The sequence below is a fragment of the Ahaetulla prasina genome, chromosome 1, assembly GCF_028640845.1.
Source record: "Ahaetulla prasina isolate Xishuangbanna chromosome 1, ASM2864084v1, whole genome shotgun sequence".
Lineage (NCBI taxonomy): Eukaryota > Metazoa > Chordata > Lepidosauria > Squamata > Colubridae > Ahaetulla > Ahaetulla prasina.
The window spans coordinates 82,469,539-82,485,311 of NC_080539.1; the positions used below are offsets into that span (position 1 = coordinate 82,469,539).

The following is a 15,773-nucleotide window of genomic DNA, read 5'->3' on the forward strand; positions in this document are numbered from 1 at the left end:
TGACAGTTTATATGAAAACGTTATTAATTACAAATTTCAGAAATTTTAAAAAGGCAGAAATAACCAATTATTAACAGTATGCACTTATCAAAAGTTCACAGATTCCATTTAGAATACTCAGGATTTGCAGGCAAATAGCAATTTTTTTCCTCAATATTAACAGTTATAAAATAATCTGATTGTGAATATTGTGATATTACTACAAATGCATATTTTTATGTTGTTGGGAGAAATTAAATGTTTCTCCAATGTTTGATTCCCATTGAATTTACTGTGCCATTAACAATTTATTTATTTATATAGGAAATGCACAGGTATATTCAATTTTGTACTTTTTTCCTCTTTAAAGTACCTTAATTGTTGATTAAGATAATTACAACTATCTTGGAACCGTTTAGCATGCCCACAACCTATGTGCATAAATGTTGTTTGTGAGTATCAAACAAATAGTTTGATATTATTTGACTCAGTAGGCAATGTGCCTTGATTCACCACACAGAAAAGTCCATGGGGTTGCAGACTCAAATATTTTGCAGAGGATTTACAATAAGATATTGCATGGAAGAAGTTAAAAGCCCTGTATTATTCTTCTCTTATTAAAAAAATAGACGTAGATGAATGTCAATCAAACCGTTGTCATCCAGATGCTGTCTGCTACAACAGCCCAGGGTCCTTTAGCTGCCAATGCAAAGCAGGTTATCATGGAGATGGCTTCCACTGTACACCACAAGGTAAACCTTTGGAATAATATGTAAAACTTTCTTAAAGTGCAAATGCTAAAGAGTAGTTCCATGGCATAGTAGATGGGCAGCAATTATGTTTTGCATATTTGATTAATCAAGCTTTGAGTAAGGTATAATTATTTGATACTACTTTTTGCTCTTTCTTCAGATTTGTTGTCTGTTCCATCTGTTGTTGCTTGATAACTGTTCCTTGTAGTTAAGGAAGTGAAAAAACAGCCATCCAGTTCTGATATACATAGCTGTAAGATAGAACTACAAGGTCATATTCAATACTTCTATTACCAATTTATTTTACAGTTTTTCAAAAGTATTACAGCTGAAAATTTTAACATAGCTTTCTGCTTCTTTAAACTTAAGCAGAAATATTTATTCTACAATGCAGAAATTGTTTTCATTTAAGAAATTCATTCTTTAAAGAAGTTGCAAAATTTTGCATCTCTTCAGGACATATCCAGCTTGCCAGTAAAAGCGGTACTGATGTAAGAGTAGCGCTCTAAAAGGTACTAAGTACTAAGAGTGTCTATAATTCATTATACCCCTCACATTCCATTGTTTGATTTCAAAAAGAAATAGCTGTCTGAATTCTGTCACCTCTTTCTCTTAGTAGATTTTATTTACTGTACAGAAATAAACCCAGATACTGGCTAGAGGCTATTATCACTAAGTACCATTCATAAAGTGTGTTATCCTTCACAAAGGAAATGAATTGCTGATAAAAATTTCCATCAAATTGGTAATTCTTTGTAACAGAGGTAAAACTGAATGGATTTCAAGTATAACCTCCTAATATTGAAGTGTTAATTTTTCTTTGAACTTCTCTTAAGAATATCACTTTAAAATGACATGTTGCTTCCCAGAGCTATCATGAGAAGAATGACTCATCTTACACCAATTTACCTCAACTTGATGTCCTCCAGAAGGGTTGGACTACATTTGTAGAATAATAATAATAATAATAATAATAATAATAATAATAATAATAATAATAATAATAATAATAATAATAATAATAATAATAATATTTTAATTTGTATACCGCCCGAAGGACTCAGGGCGGTTAACAGCCATATAAAAACAACAATCAAAACATATACAATACAAATAAAAACAATAACTAAAAAACTTACCGTATATACTCGAGTATAAGCCGATCCGAATATAAGCCGAGGTACCTAATTTTACCACAAAAACTGGGAAAAACTATTGACTCGAGTATAAGCCGAGGGTGGGAAATGAGGCAGCTACTGGTCAATGTAAAAAATAAAGATAGAGCCAAGTAAAATAACATGAATATTTATTTGAACGAAAAACAATAAAAGTGCAAAAGGGGGTCCCCAAAAAGAATATGGTATCAAAAATACAGTATCTTTAAAAGTAACAGCAACCAAGCTAACGAGAGCTAAAATCCCTCAAAACTGGAGTTCTCCTCCTCATCATCTGTTTGTCCAAACAGAGCTTCAGCTACTTCAGCTTCTGTGATGTTATCCGCATATCGTTGTCGTCATCACTGAGTTCACAGTCGCCATCATCACTGCTGTCACTCTCATACAATGCGCTGTCTTCACTGCCATCCATAGCATTACTAATGCCACATTTCTTGAAGGCACGTTGCACCATGTCCTCTGGAATATCTTCCCATGCATCACGAACCCACTGTGCTATTAGTTCTATGTCTGGCTTTCTCAGATTTCCAACTTTTGTCAGACGAGCTTGACCAGATGTCATCCATTCATGCCACATCCTTCGCACATGGTCCTTGAAAGGTTTATTTAAACTGACATCTAGGGGCTGCAATACAGATGTAAGCCCACCTGGAATAACGGCCAAAGTGACTTGAGATGACTTTGCCAATTTTTTTATGTCATCAGATGTGTGGGCTCTGAACATATCCCAAACTAACAGTGATCTTCTAGTCCAGTCCCCACTCCTCAAGCAAGAGATCCTATACTGTTTCAGACAAAGGATTGTCCAGTCTGTTCTTTAAAAACCCTCCAGGAATGAAGTGTCCAATAAGGTTCAAATCCCTATTACCGAATGTCTTCATTTTTACACTGCAATTGAACCCAAAATATTGTTTTCATATTTTTCCCAAACCGTGTATGTATCCCCCTGCCCCGCATTTTACGTCAGGCTGCCATCAAAGTAAGCACGGCTGAATATTATTATTATTATTATTATTATTATTATTATTATTATTATTATTATTATTATTATTATTATCATTATCATCATCATCATCATCATCATCATCATTATTATTATTATTATCATTATCATTATCATTATTATCATCATTATTATTATTATTATTATTATTATTATCATTATCATTATCATTATAATTATTATTATTATTATTATCATTATCATTATTATCATTATCATCATTATTATTATTATTATTATTATTATTATTATTATCATTATTATTATCATTATCATCATCATTATTATTATTATTATTATTATTATCATTATCATTATTATTATTATTATTATATGATGATGATGATTTTTTTGCATTGGACAGAGCGAGCTTCAGTTTACCAAACTTTGTATCTTTTAATGAAACGTGTTAGTCTGGAAGGGACTGTTTGAACTCACAAAACACTTGCAACTTTTAGTTCCGTGCTGAGGATTTTTGGAAAGCAGCGCAGCAATATTTATTTATTGCTCGGACTGCTCTTATTTTCACTCCCTTTTCTTTCTTTTCCTTCCTCCTCCCTCCTTCTCTGCCTCTCTTCGCCCCCACCTCCCGGGATCCTTGCGGGTCGAAGGTTCTGCCCTGCCTTACACCAGCCGCCCACCTATGCCAAGGTCTCCTGGCTCTTTCGCCTCTGTAAGCAGCGGCTCGGCAGCGCCGCCTCCCTCCATGGATCGGCTCCTTCCCCAGCACTGAAGGCATCCTTAGGAATACACCTCCACCTCCAGGAAAATAAAAGAGGCAGAGAAGGTAAATCGCCCGCCTGCTCGGAAAGGAAGGGAGAGGACTCCAATGGAAGAAGGAGAGGAGAATTACCAATAACAAACACAAAGCGCTGGGTTAGAGGTGCCTTGTCATGTACAAGGAGATCAGAGAGGGCAACCACCGAAACAATAATCAGACTCAAAACGGGCTGCTTATTTGCCATTTGCTCTGGGTAGAACGGGTTTTTTTAAAAAATTGGTTTGGAGAAGGAAAGCTAATTTGCTGATCTGCGAGGGTCGGTTTCTTTTGCCTCCTTCTTCTTCCTCCTCCTTCTTCCCACCCTAGCTTGCAATGCCCCCATCTCTCCTCCTCTCGGGGAGAAATTGTTTGTTCTTGCCGTATTTCTCCGCTTTCCAAGAGGCTTTTCTTTTCACCTCTTTCTCCCCACCTCCCAATTTCCATAGGGGGGGAAAAAAACCCTGGGGAAAACTTGGCAAAAAATAAAATAAAATAAAAAGTACTGAGTGCAAATGTTTTTTTTTTATACTGTAGTTGGAGTTTTCCACGCTTTTCACATTCAAGGCAGCATTCTCCCCCATCCTCGCTGCTTTTCCAAAACATGCTTTGAAACCTTTGCATTTTATTGGGATGTATTCAGGACAACGCCTCCGCCCCTCCGAGGGCGAGAGGAGGCGAGAGGAGGCGAGAGTGACAAACAAATAAAGACTAAAAACACTCCGCGCTCTGCAAATGGTTTTTGTTATAGCAGGGGTTTTCAGGCGTGCTGAAAACACTCCTCTTTCTCAAGTATACGGTAACTGTTTTTGCTCAGCTGATTTTTCTAGAGTTGAGAGATGCCATTACAATTGTCCAGAGATTGTCAGGGTGAGTGATCATGAGTAGAACCCCACAATCTAGAAACTGGCATACAATATGAAGTTTTATAATAATAATAATAATAATAATTTTAAAGAAATGTATATAACATGAAATGCATTTTCATCCTGTTTCCTACTTTTAAAATAACTTTCCTACTATGTACTTAAAAATCTAGTCCAATTTTGGTTATGAAAATTTGTGCAGTCTTGCATTAGTTGTGGAAAGGGCAATTTGTTTGCCCAGGTCCATCCTAGTTCATCATGGATTTTTCATTTGCAAATATCAAATTGGGAAAGACTGAAATAATTATTAAGTAGAATAGTCCCACTGTTCTGTCACTTCAGTTTTTTAGCTGGGCTTACAGGGGTCCCAAGATTTAGGTAACACAACCTACTCCTTTTCTATTGCTGTAATGCAATTTGTTTCTGATCTAGGGTATTGCCTTAAGCCAGAAGACAGCACTTAACTCACCTGGACTGATTCCTAAATTTGATTAGAACTAGGATATAAGGCTTTAACCTTTGAATTTCCTCACTAGTCTCTTACTATTCATTGTAGAATTTTCAAGCCTCTAAATTCTTAGCCATTTCTTTAGCATTACAAATGTGATATAATGGTTTGTCATGGTTTGTCTAAAATGCAGGATAAAGTTGTTATTGGAGTTGCTTATGACTGCTTGGAGAAGATGGTTTATTGGACAGATATCAGCAGCCCATCTATCAGTAGAGCAAGCCTTGGTGGAGGAGAACCAGTATCCATCATAAAGACAGGTAGGAATTATAGATTTCCTTCCTCACCATGTCGCAATGAACCCAATGTATATTTCCAAAGATGGAAGATGATTTTCTGCAGTTAACACTGAAGTCCTCAGCATAACCTCTCACAATATCTTGATAAAACATTTAGCCCTATGGGGTAAGTTTGAAATTAATGCACAGATAGAGAATTGTAGTACTTGTCTTTTTTTGCTGAAAAATTGCTCAACATTCCTGCTGCATCAAAAAGCTTTTTAGTTGCAGAAAAATACCTAATCAATTATTTTGAAACTCTAGATTCACTTGGTCTATTACTACTATTATCCAATTCTCATACAAGCAACGAGGTCCAGGAAACTTAACGAAGATACTTTAGTGCAGAATGGTACTAATTCTACTCTGTTCAAAGAATCCATTGATTGTTTTATTTATTGGGTACAGCCAAGAACTTTGAAAAATTGTGTAGATTCGTATTGACATGATGATAATATTGATAAACCAGACTGATGGTACCAATTAATGTTGCGATAACTTTGTTCCCAAATCAGTAAACACTGATTTGATTTGCTATTTTTAAAAATATTTTGGAATAAAACACTATTATGTATTGCATTTTTCAACTTTTGATAGTTTTCAATGTTATTTTAGTATAACAGGCAAATAAAGACATGCTGTATAATTATATGTAATTTATTTCTTTAAAGTGATGTGTATTAAGCTAATTTTGTTATAATATTTTGCATGTCATTTTGATTGCATCTATTGCTACAAGGGCTTATTTTAGTATCCCTAATTTGTATGTACAGTGCAGTCCCTTTTTATATAACTCAGAAGTAAATATCCCCGAGTTCAGTGAGAGCTATTGCCTAGAATGGAGGTTTCCATCTCAATGAGAACAAATAACCTACTGACTGTTTAGAAGAATTCTTTAAAATGTATGGAAGGGACATGTGCCAATTGGATGAAGTTCTTCTGGTTGCTCATATCTCACAAGGCCACAGAGCAATAGCACAGCTGCCTCTGTGAAAGAGTTTTCACAGGGAAGTTTGCATTAACCCCTTCCTAATGAGTAGAAGTGGCTTTGCGTATGTGAAACCCCATTAAAACCTATATTCCATGTCAGCTGAGTAGCCTATGACCTTTATAATCATCTGCTCAAGTTAACAGCTGCAGAAGCTACCACATGCAGCATGGTGCCCTGAACCTTCAACTCCTTTCCATTCTTGCATAAGCCCAACATTATAATCAGATAGGGAACAGATAAAATGTTATAAATGTCATTGCATTAAAATGGGGGGGGGGGGCGAGGTTATGCCTGACTGATTGTGAGGTAGTCTGGTAATCAAAGAGCAATCCAATTTTGTAACCATATTTGAAGAGTTACGTACTGTAATAAGTGTTTTAAAATGGTTACATCCATTTTACTACCTATGTGGCCAGAGTCAGATAACTTAGTGGCTTTTACTGGCTTGTTTAATCAACTAGAAACTTTTCATCACAAAACATAGGTTTGAAAACCTGAAAAAGGAAAAGAAAAGAAAAAATTCAGTACTCATTTTATCTTATTTAAAATGAGAAATGGAGAAGGGAGTGGGAGTGTCCTGGGATTTATACATAAAGGATAGTGCTAACATTTTTAACAGGCAGAATGCAGTCTATTTAAAAAAAACAAAAGTTGTATAACATTAATTTAAAAACAGAATGTGCTTACAGTCTTGGCCTAAATTGTGGTCAGTCTCTCGTGAGTAAACAAAACCCTTTTTGAGCAGAAAAAAATCCAGCACAGTTGAATGAATGTTGAACTTTTAAAAAGATGTCTATACTCAATTTGTGTATGTGATCAGTCCTTGGAGCCAGTGTAGAGGTTATCATCTGCTATTTCCTGTTGCCTTGGGCCTGGTCACTGTACAAGAAAAACTAGTTGCATACATTTTAGGAGTTCTTCTAAAGCTGAAATCTCTTTCCACTTATGACTGTATGACTATAACTTGTTGCTGGCAATCCTTATGATTAAAAACCAACTGATTTTAAAAGTTCTCAAAATAGGTGCTTCTCTGTTTGTTTTCAGTCAATAGTTTAAAATCATAGTATTGTACCTCTATCAAAAAGTGTGTATCTTTTATTGACAATACTTAAGTATTTTATAAGTTTGCCTCGATTTTGTTTCTTTTACTAAAAACAATACAGACTTTGTCATATTTGTGAAATTATAGAGGACCCAGTGTAGATATTTTTCTTGTTGATGTCTATATGGAATGAACCTTCAGTATTTATTTTAATTAGAATGTTAAAAGTCACAATATGATAAGTACCAAAGTGTATAGTGACTTATACTGTACTACAATATATTATACCTCTATAATTTAGGGTTAGAAACGTACATTTAAAGCCTCACTGAACCTTGGAGTTTACTATGTAACTTTGGGCCAGTGACACTGTTCAGTTCAACCTATTCAACAGGGAAGTTGTGAGAGAGCAATTGTGTTATTCACTACTGTGAGCTCCTGAGGAAATGTGGAACAAAACTGTATCAATCAATTAACAAAGAAACATATTCTTCCTGACATTGTATTTATACTACCCTGCTTCCCGAAAATAAGGCATCCCTGATAATACACCCTCCCAAAAATATTTAACTGCATAAGCAAGGTACTGCTGGATTGGCTCTCTGACCGATCTTGTCCACCAGTCTATTCTTACAGTGGCCAAATAACTCCATAAGTAAGCTAGCAGATGGCCTTCAGAAACTGTCACACTACGACGAAAGCTAATAACCATTGACTCCCATGACTTCTTTGTGTAGTGAATCCAAAGTTTAAATGCATATTGTTAAAGAAAAAAAATAAGTTTGTATCTTTTCACTGCAATTCTAAATAGTGAATAGTCTAAACGACAGATCATCAGCCATTTCTGATGTGATCGATATGGATTCCAGCTGACTTTGAAGAACTCACGTAGGTAGAATATGGGCTTAAGTAACCCACCTAATAGAAATAAAATTAAAGAATTTTTACATTTTCTTCTTATTATTACAGAAGTAGAGAAGACCAAATGTCAAAGAGAACAAGAACAAATTCTGGCTTTGGGCCCAAGAGGACCTAGGCCAATTGGCCAATTTATTCCCCAGTGTGATATCTATGGGAATTACTTGCCAACCCAGTGCCATCCTAGCACTGGTTACTGCTGGTGTGTGGACAGAGATGGTAATGAGATGGATGGTACTAGAAGTGGCCCAGGTATCCAACCTCCATGTAAGTTGCTTCTAAATTAATAAGTTAGTGCAATAATTTTCTTTATTTAGATTTTGCCTATTCTTACTTTCAACTTAACTAAGAAGATTGATATCTATGAATTTGAGATATTTGCAGTAATTTATATATCAAAGTTCTGTGATTAAGTGAAAGGTACATTTATAGTATATATGTGATTTGAATTATTTGGTTGTATTTTATAATTAGATTTGTATTTCCAATAATAGAAACTGCAGTAGAAAATGTAAAACATTGTTAAAATGAAATGTTTTAGATATGTTTTCCAGTCAATACTGCATTTTACCTTAATTCAGTGTTTCTCTTTTTTTTTTTTGCAAAAATTTTTTATTTTTCCATAATAATTCCCACAATTTGACCAGTGTACAATACAATCACTTATCCAACAATCAGTCCTATACTCAAATTATACTCAGTCAGGGCTGCTCGACTGCCACTCCCCCCTTTAATCCTTTCTTCCCTTCTCATCCTTCTTAAACCTCCCCCACCACCTTCTCCTCGCTTTCCTACTTCCCCTCCTCTTTCCCACTTCTCACTACCATCCTTTCTAACCCTCTATCTTCTCCTTCTTCTCCTCCTCCTATCCTTTCTTCTCCCTCCCTTCTTTCCTCCATACCCACCTACCTACCTACTTTCTTCCTTCTTTACTCCTCTTTCCTTACCCTTTCCTTCGGGAGTGTTTGCCGAGCAGTCCCGACATTACACCATTCCAACTTGTTTAATTCTACCATTATTCCTGTACAATGGCAACCAATCAATTTATAGTCTTCCCTTCCCGCCTCCTTCCCCGAGACTTCCCAGAACAGAATACAGGGTATTGTAACTAACAAACATAATCTAAAATATAACATAAAACATATTCCATTTCACACCATCACACTATCAATTCCTTCTTTCTTAAACTAATACATAATAATTCCTAACTTCACTCAAAAACTAATTGATATTTTTAATCTGATACTTATTTTGAATATAATCAATCCACTTCCTCCATTCCAATATATATTTTCTTGTGTACAGTCTTTCAAGTAGGCAGAAATTTTTGCCATTTCTGCTAAATTTGATACTTTACTAATCCATTCTCCAATTGTAGGTAAGTCTTCTTTCTTCCAATATTGTGCAATCAATAATCTTGCAGCAGTTATTAACTTCAGAAACAGTTTTGTCTCTATAACAGTGCAATCTGAGATTATTCCTAATAAAAGAACTGTGGAACAAACTTGATCTTCTTTTTCAAAATGTTCTGCATAATCCACCATATTTTTAATCCAAAAGGCTTTAACTTTTTGCAAGTCCACCATATATGATAATAGGTAGCATCCTCACAATCACATCTCCAACATTTTGCTTTCACATTTGGATACATACATGACAGTTTTTTAGGATCTAAATGCCATCTATAAAACATTTTATAAAAAATTTCTCTTAAATTTTGTGCTTGCATGAATTTAACATTCCTCACCCAAATTTTTCCCCATGTTTCTAACATTATAGGTTGTTGAAAATTTTGTGCCCATTTTACCATACAATCTTTAACCAACTCCATTTCTGAATCAATTTCAACCAATACATTATATAATCTCTTTATATGCTGTTGACCTTGATCTTTTATTTGTTTTACCAGATTATCATCACTTTGCCTTATACCAATTTTCTGATCTATTTTCCATCTAGATTGCAATTGTCCATACTGGAACCATGTATAATTTCTTCCTTCATCCTCAATTTCTCCCTAGATTTCAACTGTAATTCCCCTTTTTCCATAGTCAAAAGCTCTTTGTAAGTGATAACTTCCATTTTTTGTAATATATTTATATTCTCTATCATATGTCTGGGGATGGTCCATATTGGTATCTTTCCATCTAACTTATATTGATATTTTTTCCAAATCCTCAACAACGCACTTCTGACCATATTATTCTTAAATGTCTTATCAATTTTCTTGTCATATATTACATATGCGTGCCATCCATATAACAAACCATAACCTTCTATATTCAAAATCCTTTCCTCTGTTAAATTAATCCAATCAGAAATTAAAGTTAAAACAACTGCATCATAGTACAATTTCAAATTAGGCATTTTTAAACCCCCTCTTTCCCTAACGTCTTGCATTATTTTTAACTTTATCTCGGTTTTTACCCTTCCATACAAATTTATTAATCCTTTTGCCATTCTTGTAAATTTGCATCTTTCTTCAAAATTGGAATCATTTGAAACAAAATAAAAATCTAGGCAAAACATTCATTTTATAGCTGCCACTCTTCCCAACAATGATAATTGTAACTTCTTCCATTTCTCCATTTCTTTAATTACTTTTCCCACAATACCTCATAATTGTTTTTATATAATTTTACATTCGATGCTGTAATGTATACTCCTAAGTATTTAACCTTTTAACTACTTCATATCCAGTTATTCTTTCTAATTCTTCCTCTGATGTGTATTCATATTTTTAATTATCATTTTGTCTTCTGTTGATTCACTTTAAACCCAGATACCTTACTATACTGATCAATTGTCTCCATCAAATATACAGCTGAATGTATTGGTTGAGATAAAGAAACAACCAAATCATCTGCAAACGCTCTTAATTTATAATCTTGATTTTAATTCTAATTCCTTTTATTCGATCTAAACCACGTATCTTACTCAATAATATTTCCAAAGTTAGAATGAATAATAATGGTGACAAGGGACATCCTTGTCTAGTCCCTTTCTCAATCTTGAAAGATTCTGTTAATCCACCATTTACTATTATTTGAGCTGTTTGCTTTTGATATATAGCCTTAATTGCTTGAATAAAATAATCCCCAAATTGCATTTTTTCTATTACTTTAAACAAAAACTGCCAATCCAATCTATCAAAAGCTTTTTCGGCATCCAAAAAGAGGAATGCTGCTGAAACCTGGCTGTTTCCTTCCAAATATTCAAGTAAATTTACAATTTGTCTCATATTATATCTCATCTGTCTCCCCTTAATAAATCCTGATTGGTCATTATGAATTAATTGATTCATCAGTGGCATCAATCTATTCGCTAGTATCTTAGCAAATATCTTATAATCAGTATTTAAAAGCGATATTGGCCTATAATTCTCTGGTTTAACACCATCTCGATCTTCTTTAGGTATTAATGAAATAAAAGCTGTCCTCCATGAAGGAGGAGCTTCTCCTCCCCTTTGTATTCTGTTAAATAACTCCTTAAGTGGTACAATCATCTCATTTTGTAAATTTTTATAATAAGTAGTTGTCAAGCCATCTGTACCTGGTGCTTTATTCGCTTTAAGCTGCTTAATTGCAAACACTATTTCCTCTGAAGAAATTAATTGATTCAACTCTTCCTTTGATCTACTGTAATTTCTAAAATACCGTGGTCCTGTAAATATCTATCTATATCTTTATCACTAATCACATCTCTAGAATATAACTTAGTATAATATTCTAAAAAAGCTTTTTTAATCAAATTTTGCTGATATACTTCCTTACCTCTATATTCTATTTTATCAATTATCGTCGTTTCTGTTTCTTTCTTAATAAATATGCTAACCACCTTCCAGGTTTATTAGAATTATTAAACAAATTATGTCTTACATATTGTAAATTAGTTGCCACCTGATCTGCCATTAACATATTAAATTGACCTCTTAATATATTTATTGACTCTTTTGTTTTACTATCTCCTGGATTGCCTACCAATAACTGCTCCTTCCTTTTAATTTCCTCTTCTAGTTCTTTTCGCCTTTTGTGCAGTCTATTTCTATATTTATTATTCATCTCTAATAAAATTCCCCTCATATAAGCTTTACTGGTGTCCCAAACTATCTCTATAGGTGTCCCTTTATCCATGTTCAAAGAAAAAAATTCCTTCATTAGAGTTTTACATTCATTTACATTTTGTTCATATTTAAACAAGTTCTCATTCATCCTCCACGACCTCCTGGCCTCTTTTTCCCGATCTAACTCAATCCATACCGGGCTATGATCAGACAAGGTTCTAGAACAAATTTTTGTCTTCTTCACTCTGAAAAACAAATCATTAGTAATTAGTAATGAATCACTGAATTACTAATTCAGTGTTTCTCAACCTTAGCAACTTTAAGATGTGTGGACTTCCAACTATCAGAATTCCTCTCGGAGTCGAAGTCCACACATCAGAACGTTGCCAAGGTTGAAAAACACTGCCGTAGTAGGTAACAGAAAATTAAAGCATAGGTCCCTGGTACAAACCACAATGATGAAACATGTATTGACACATCACATATCAAACTTTGATTCTTTGGACTTGCTTCCTGATGTCAGACACAAAAATGTAACTCATGTGGTTTGTATTGAGATATCATAATGCACATTTCATCAGTTGATTCCTAAGTTTCTCCCATGGATGTCTGAGGGGTGGACATTGACTGGGGAAGAGCGTCCTTGGTTTTTCTTGGTTGTTCAATGTTTTTAATATTGTTAGCAATGCATGATTGGGATCACAGGAATGTAACTTCAGACCTAAAGTTTATTTCTGTGTGTATGTATGTATGCATGCATGTATGTATGTCAATATGTATGTATGTATGTATGTATAAATAAATCATCAACTGTAAGATAAATAAAATAAATTTTCAGTATTGTACATGAATGTGTGGATTGGCTACCTTTGTTTTTTAATGGCTGCATCTCTTAAGCAAGAAGCGTAGCATGCAATGAACATTTATATGCTATAGGTTTGTACGTGTGCATGTTTGATGATGCATGCATACAGTGGTGTAATCATGATTAAGTTTTGCATTTAGAATTTGATCACTTTTTGTGGTAGAGACATGCACTGCAATCTGAGACTAGGGCAGCTAAGCTCATTGGACCTAAATCTCAAATAACAATGCACCAAATTTCAATCTCCTATGCATGTATTGTAGGAATAGCTTAAATGTGCTAAATTGGCAGACTTGTGCAGTATCACTTAGATTACCTGGCCTTGTAGATATGGCAAGTCTTGTCTTTGAGTAATATGTGTTTTATATTATTGGTCAATAAGGTCTGGGCACAGTTGCTCCCCCTGTTACAATTGGACCCTCAGTAAAACCAGATGCAATTCCCCTGCCTCCAGGAAGCCACTTACTCATTGCTCAGAGTGGGAAGATTGACCATGTCCCTCTGGAAGGGAATGTTATGAAGAAATCTGATGCAAAAGCTTTGCTGTACGTGCCAGTAAGTATACCATGAACATGATACATTTCTTTTCTTTTTTAATTTTTTCTCTATAATCTATTGTCTTCAAAACCATGTATCCTTTTCCCCTTGTTTTCCACAAAAAAAATCAATAAGGAGTTTCCCATCATCCTTAAATTTAGACAATGTCCTATCTCTAATTAAAGCAGTCATCTCAGCAAGTATTCTTGCTCTATTCCTACACCTTGAAAAATGCCTCTCCGGTCCAGTGTTATTGGAGCAATTGTGTATTGAATGGCTAGACTTAACCTTGTGTCTAGTACTTTTTTTGAACCCTGACCTTAAAATAAATATGTGGCATGTATTTTTATTTATATTTTGTGGTTGTTTTTTTTATTTGCATTTATATCCCGCTCTTCTCTGAAGACTCAGGGCGGCTTACACTATGTTAGCAATAGTCTTCATCCTATTTGTATATTTATATACAAAGTCAACTTATTGCTCCCAACAATCTGGGTTCTCATTTTACCTACCTAATAAAGGATGGAAGGCTGAGTCAACCTTGGGCCTGGTGGGACTAGAACCTGCAGTAATTGCAAGCAGCTGTGTTAATAACAGACTGTCTTAGCAGCCTGAGCCACAGAGGCCCTTAAAGGCAGAGATGGTTAAAGGCAGAGATCTCTAAGGAAATAAAGAAATAAAATGTTCCTGAAGCGTTGTATTTTATAAGTTTTTTTTCTTCTGAGATAATCAAGTCAAAGTTTTACAAACAAATTTACTCTATGTGGAGCTAATTTTTATTGGCTTTCTAAGCAAATCAGGGGCTCTTATAAAGTTTCCATTGTTTGGGACTCTTGGATTTTAACTGCCATTGTAGATAGTATAAAAATTTATGGGACATATAAGATTCTTCCTGAGTACTTCCTTTCTTGATGCACTTATGTTTCTACTGTAAATGCAGGGGTGGGCTGCTGGGAGTTTGCAGGGGTTCAGGAGAACCTCTAGCTAAGATTCTGTGCAGTTTGGAGAACCCCCAAATCCCACTCCTGTCTGGTCCTACCCACCCTGCCCCTCCCCTCCCAGGAATTCCCATGTGGCCCCTTTTGGATGCAAGTAAGTGCAGGTCGTGCGCGGAGGCTTGGGGAGGGTGAAAAATGGGCCTACCAGAAGTTTGGGAAGGCTGGAAACGGGCCCTTTTCCAGCCTCCAGAGGGCCCCCGGAGCCTGGGGAGGCCATTTTCACCATCCTGGAGGCTCGAGGAAAGCCTACGGAACCCAGGGAGGGCAAAAACGCCTCTCCCCTCACCGCGGTGCAAGAGGCCAACTAGGCTACCCACCCACCATGGCCACGCCCACCCAGCAACCGGGCAGAGAATCCTTTGCTAAAATTTTTGAAGCCCACCCCTGTGTAAATGTTATAATTGCTTGATAATTTCCTGTAAAGTGGTCAGTGTCTATATTCTGTCATAGGTTTCTTTCTTTTTTGTCTCTACTCTGTGTCTGACCTGAGTAAGTATTTCCCTAATCCCTCATTCTTTTCTGTAATTACTCTGAGTTTCTTGCTATGCAGTAGGGTCTTAATCTTTTAAAATAGTTCAGATCCTCTGAATAGGTTGCTTAGCAGCATATTTTTTTTGAAAAGGTAATAGAAATCATTGATCCTACGTGTTCAACCAAAGTTGTATTTTTTTCCTTCATTCCCAGTACTCTAATTATACCACATTTGTACTTTGTATCTTTTATTCCCAAAGTTGAGAGGCTAATTGAATAGTGCCAGGAAATTTAGTTGATTGTAGTATTGTTTCAATGACAACAGGTGTTAGAATGATAAATTTGGATATGGAGAAGAGAAGACAAGCAATATAAAGATAGTAACTTCTGGTCAGATAAAGGACAGAGTGAAACTAGAATTTTATCAAACGCAAAGATTGAGGGGAATCGATTTTTATGCTCAAATTAATATTAATTAGAATAGTTATTCTTTCATAACTCTGTGTAATATATTCTGATTATTCCAGAAGCCTAATCTATCTATAATTGGTATTTGGCACTTAAATATAG

General features: G+C 35.1%; 1 protein-coding gene across 2 annotated transcripts in view; it reads left to right on the top strand.

Moving 5' to 3' along the window:
• NID1 (nidogen 1) overlaps positions 1-15,773 on the top strand; it is a 68,116-nt gene that overhangs the window by 38,228 nt on the left and 14,115 nt on the right. For both annotated transcript variants that reach the window (XM_058165962.1, XM_058165955.1), the window contains exons 12-14: positions 609-731; positions 8,321-8,536; positions 13,580-13,752. In XM_058165962.1, coding sequence (XP_058021945.1) covers positions 609-731; positions 8,321-8,536; positions 13,580-13,752 — 512 coding nt within the window. The remainder of the gene's footprint in view (positions 1-608; positions 732-8,320; positions 8,537-13,579; positions 13,753-15,773) is intronic.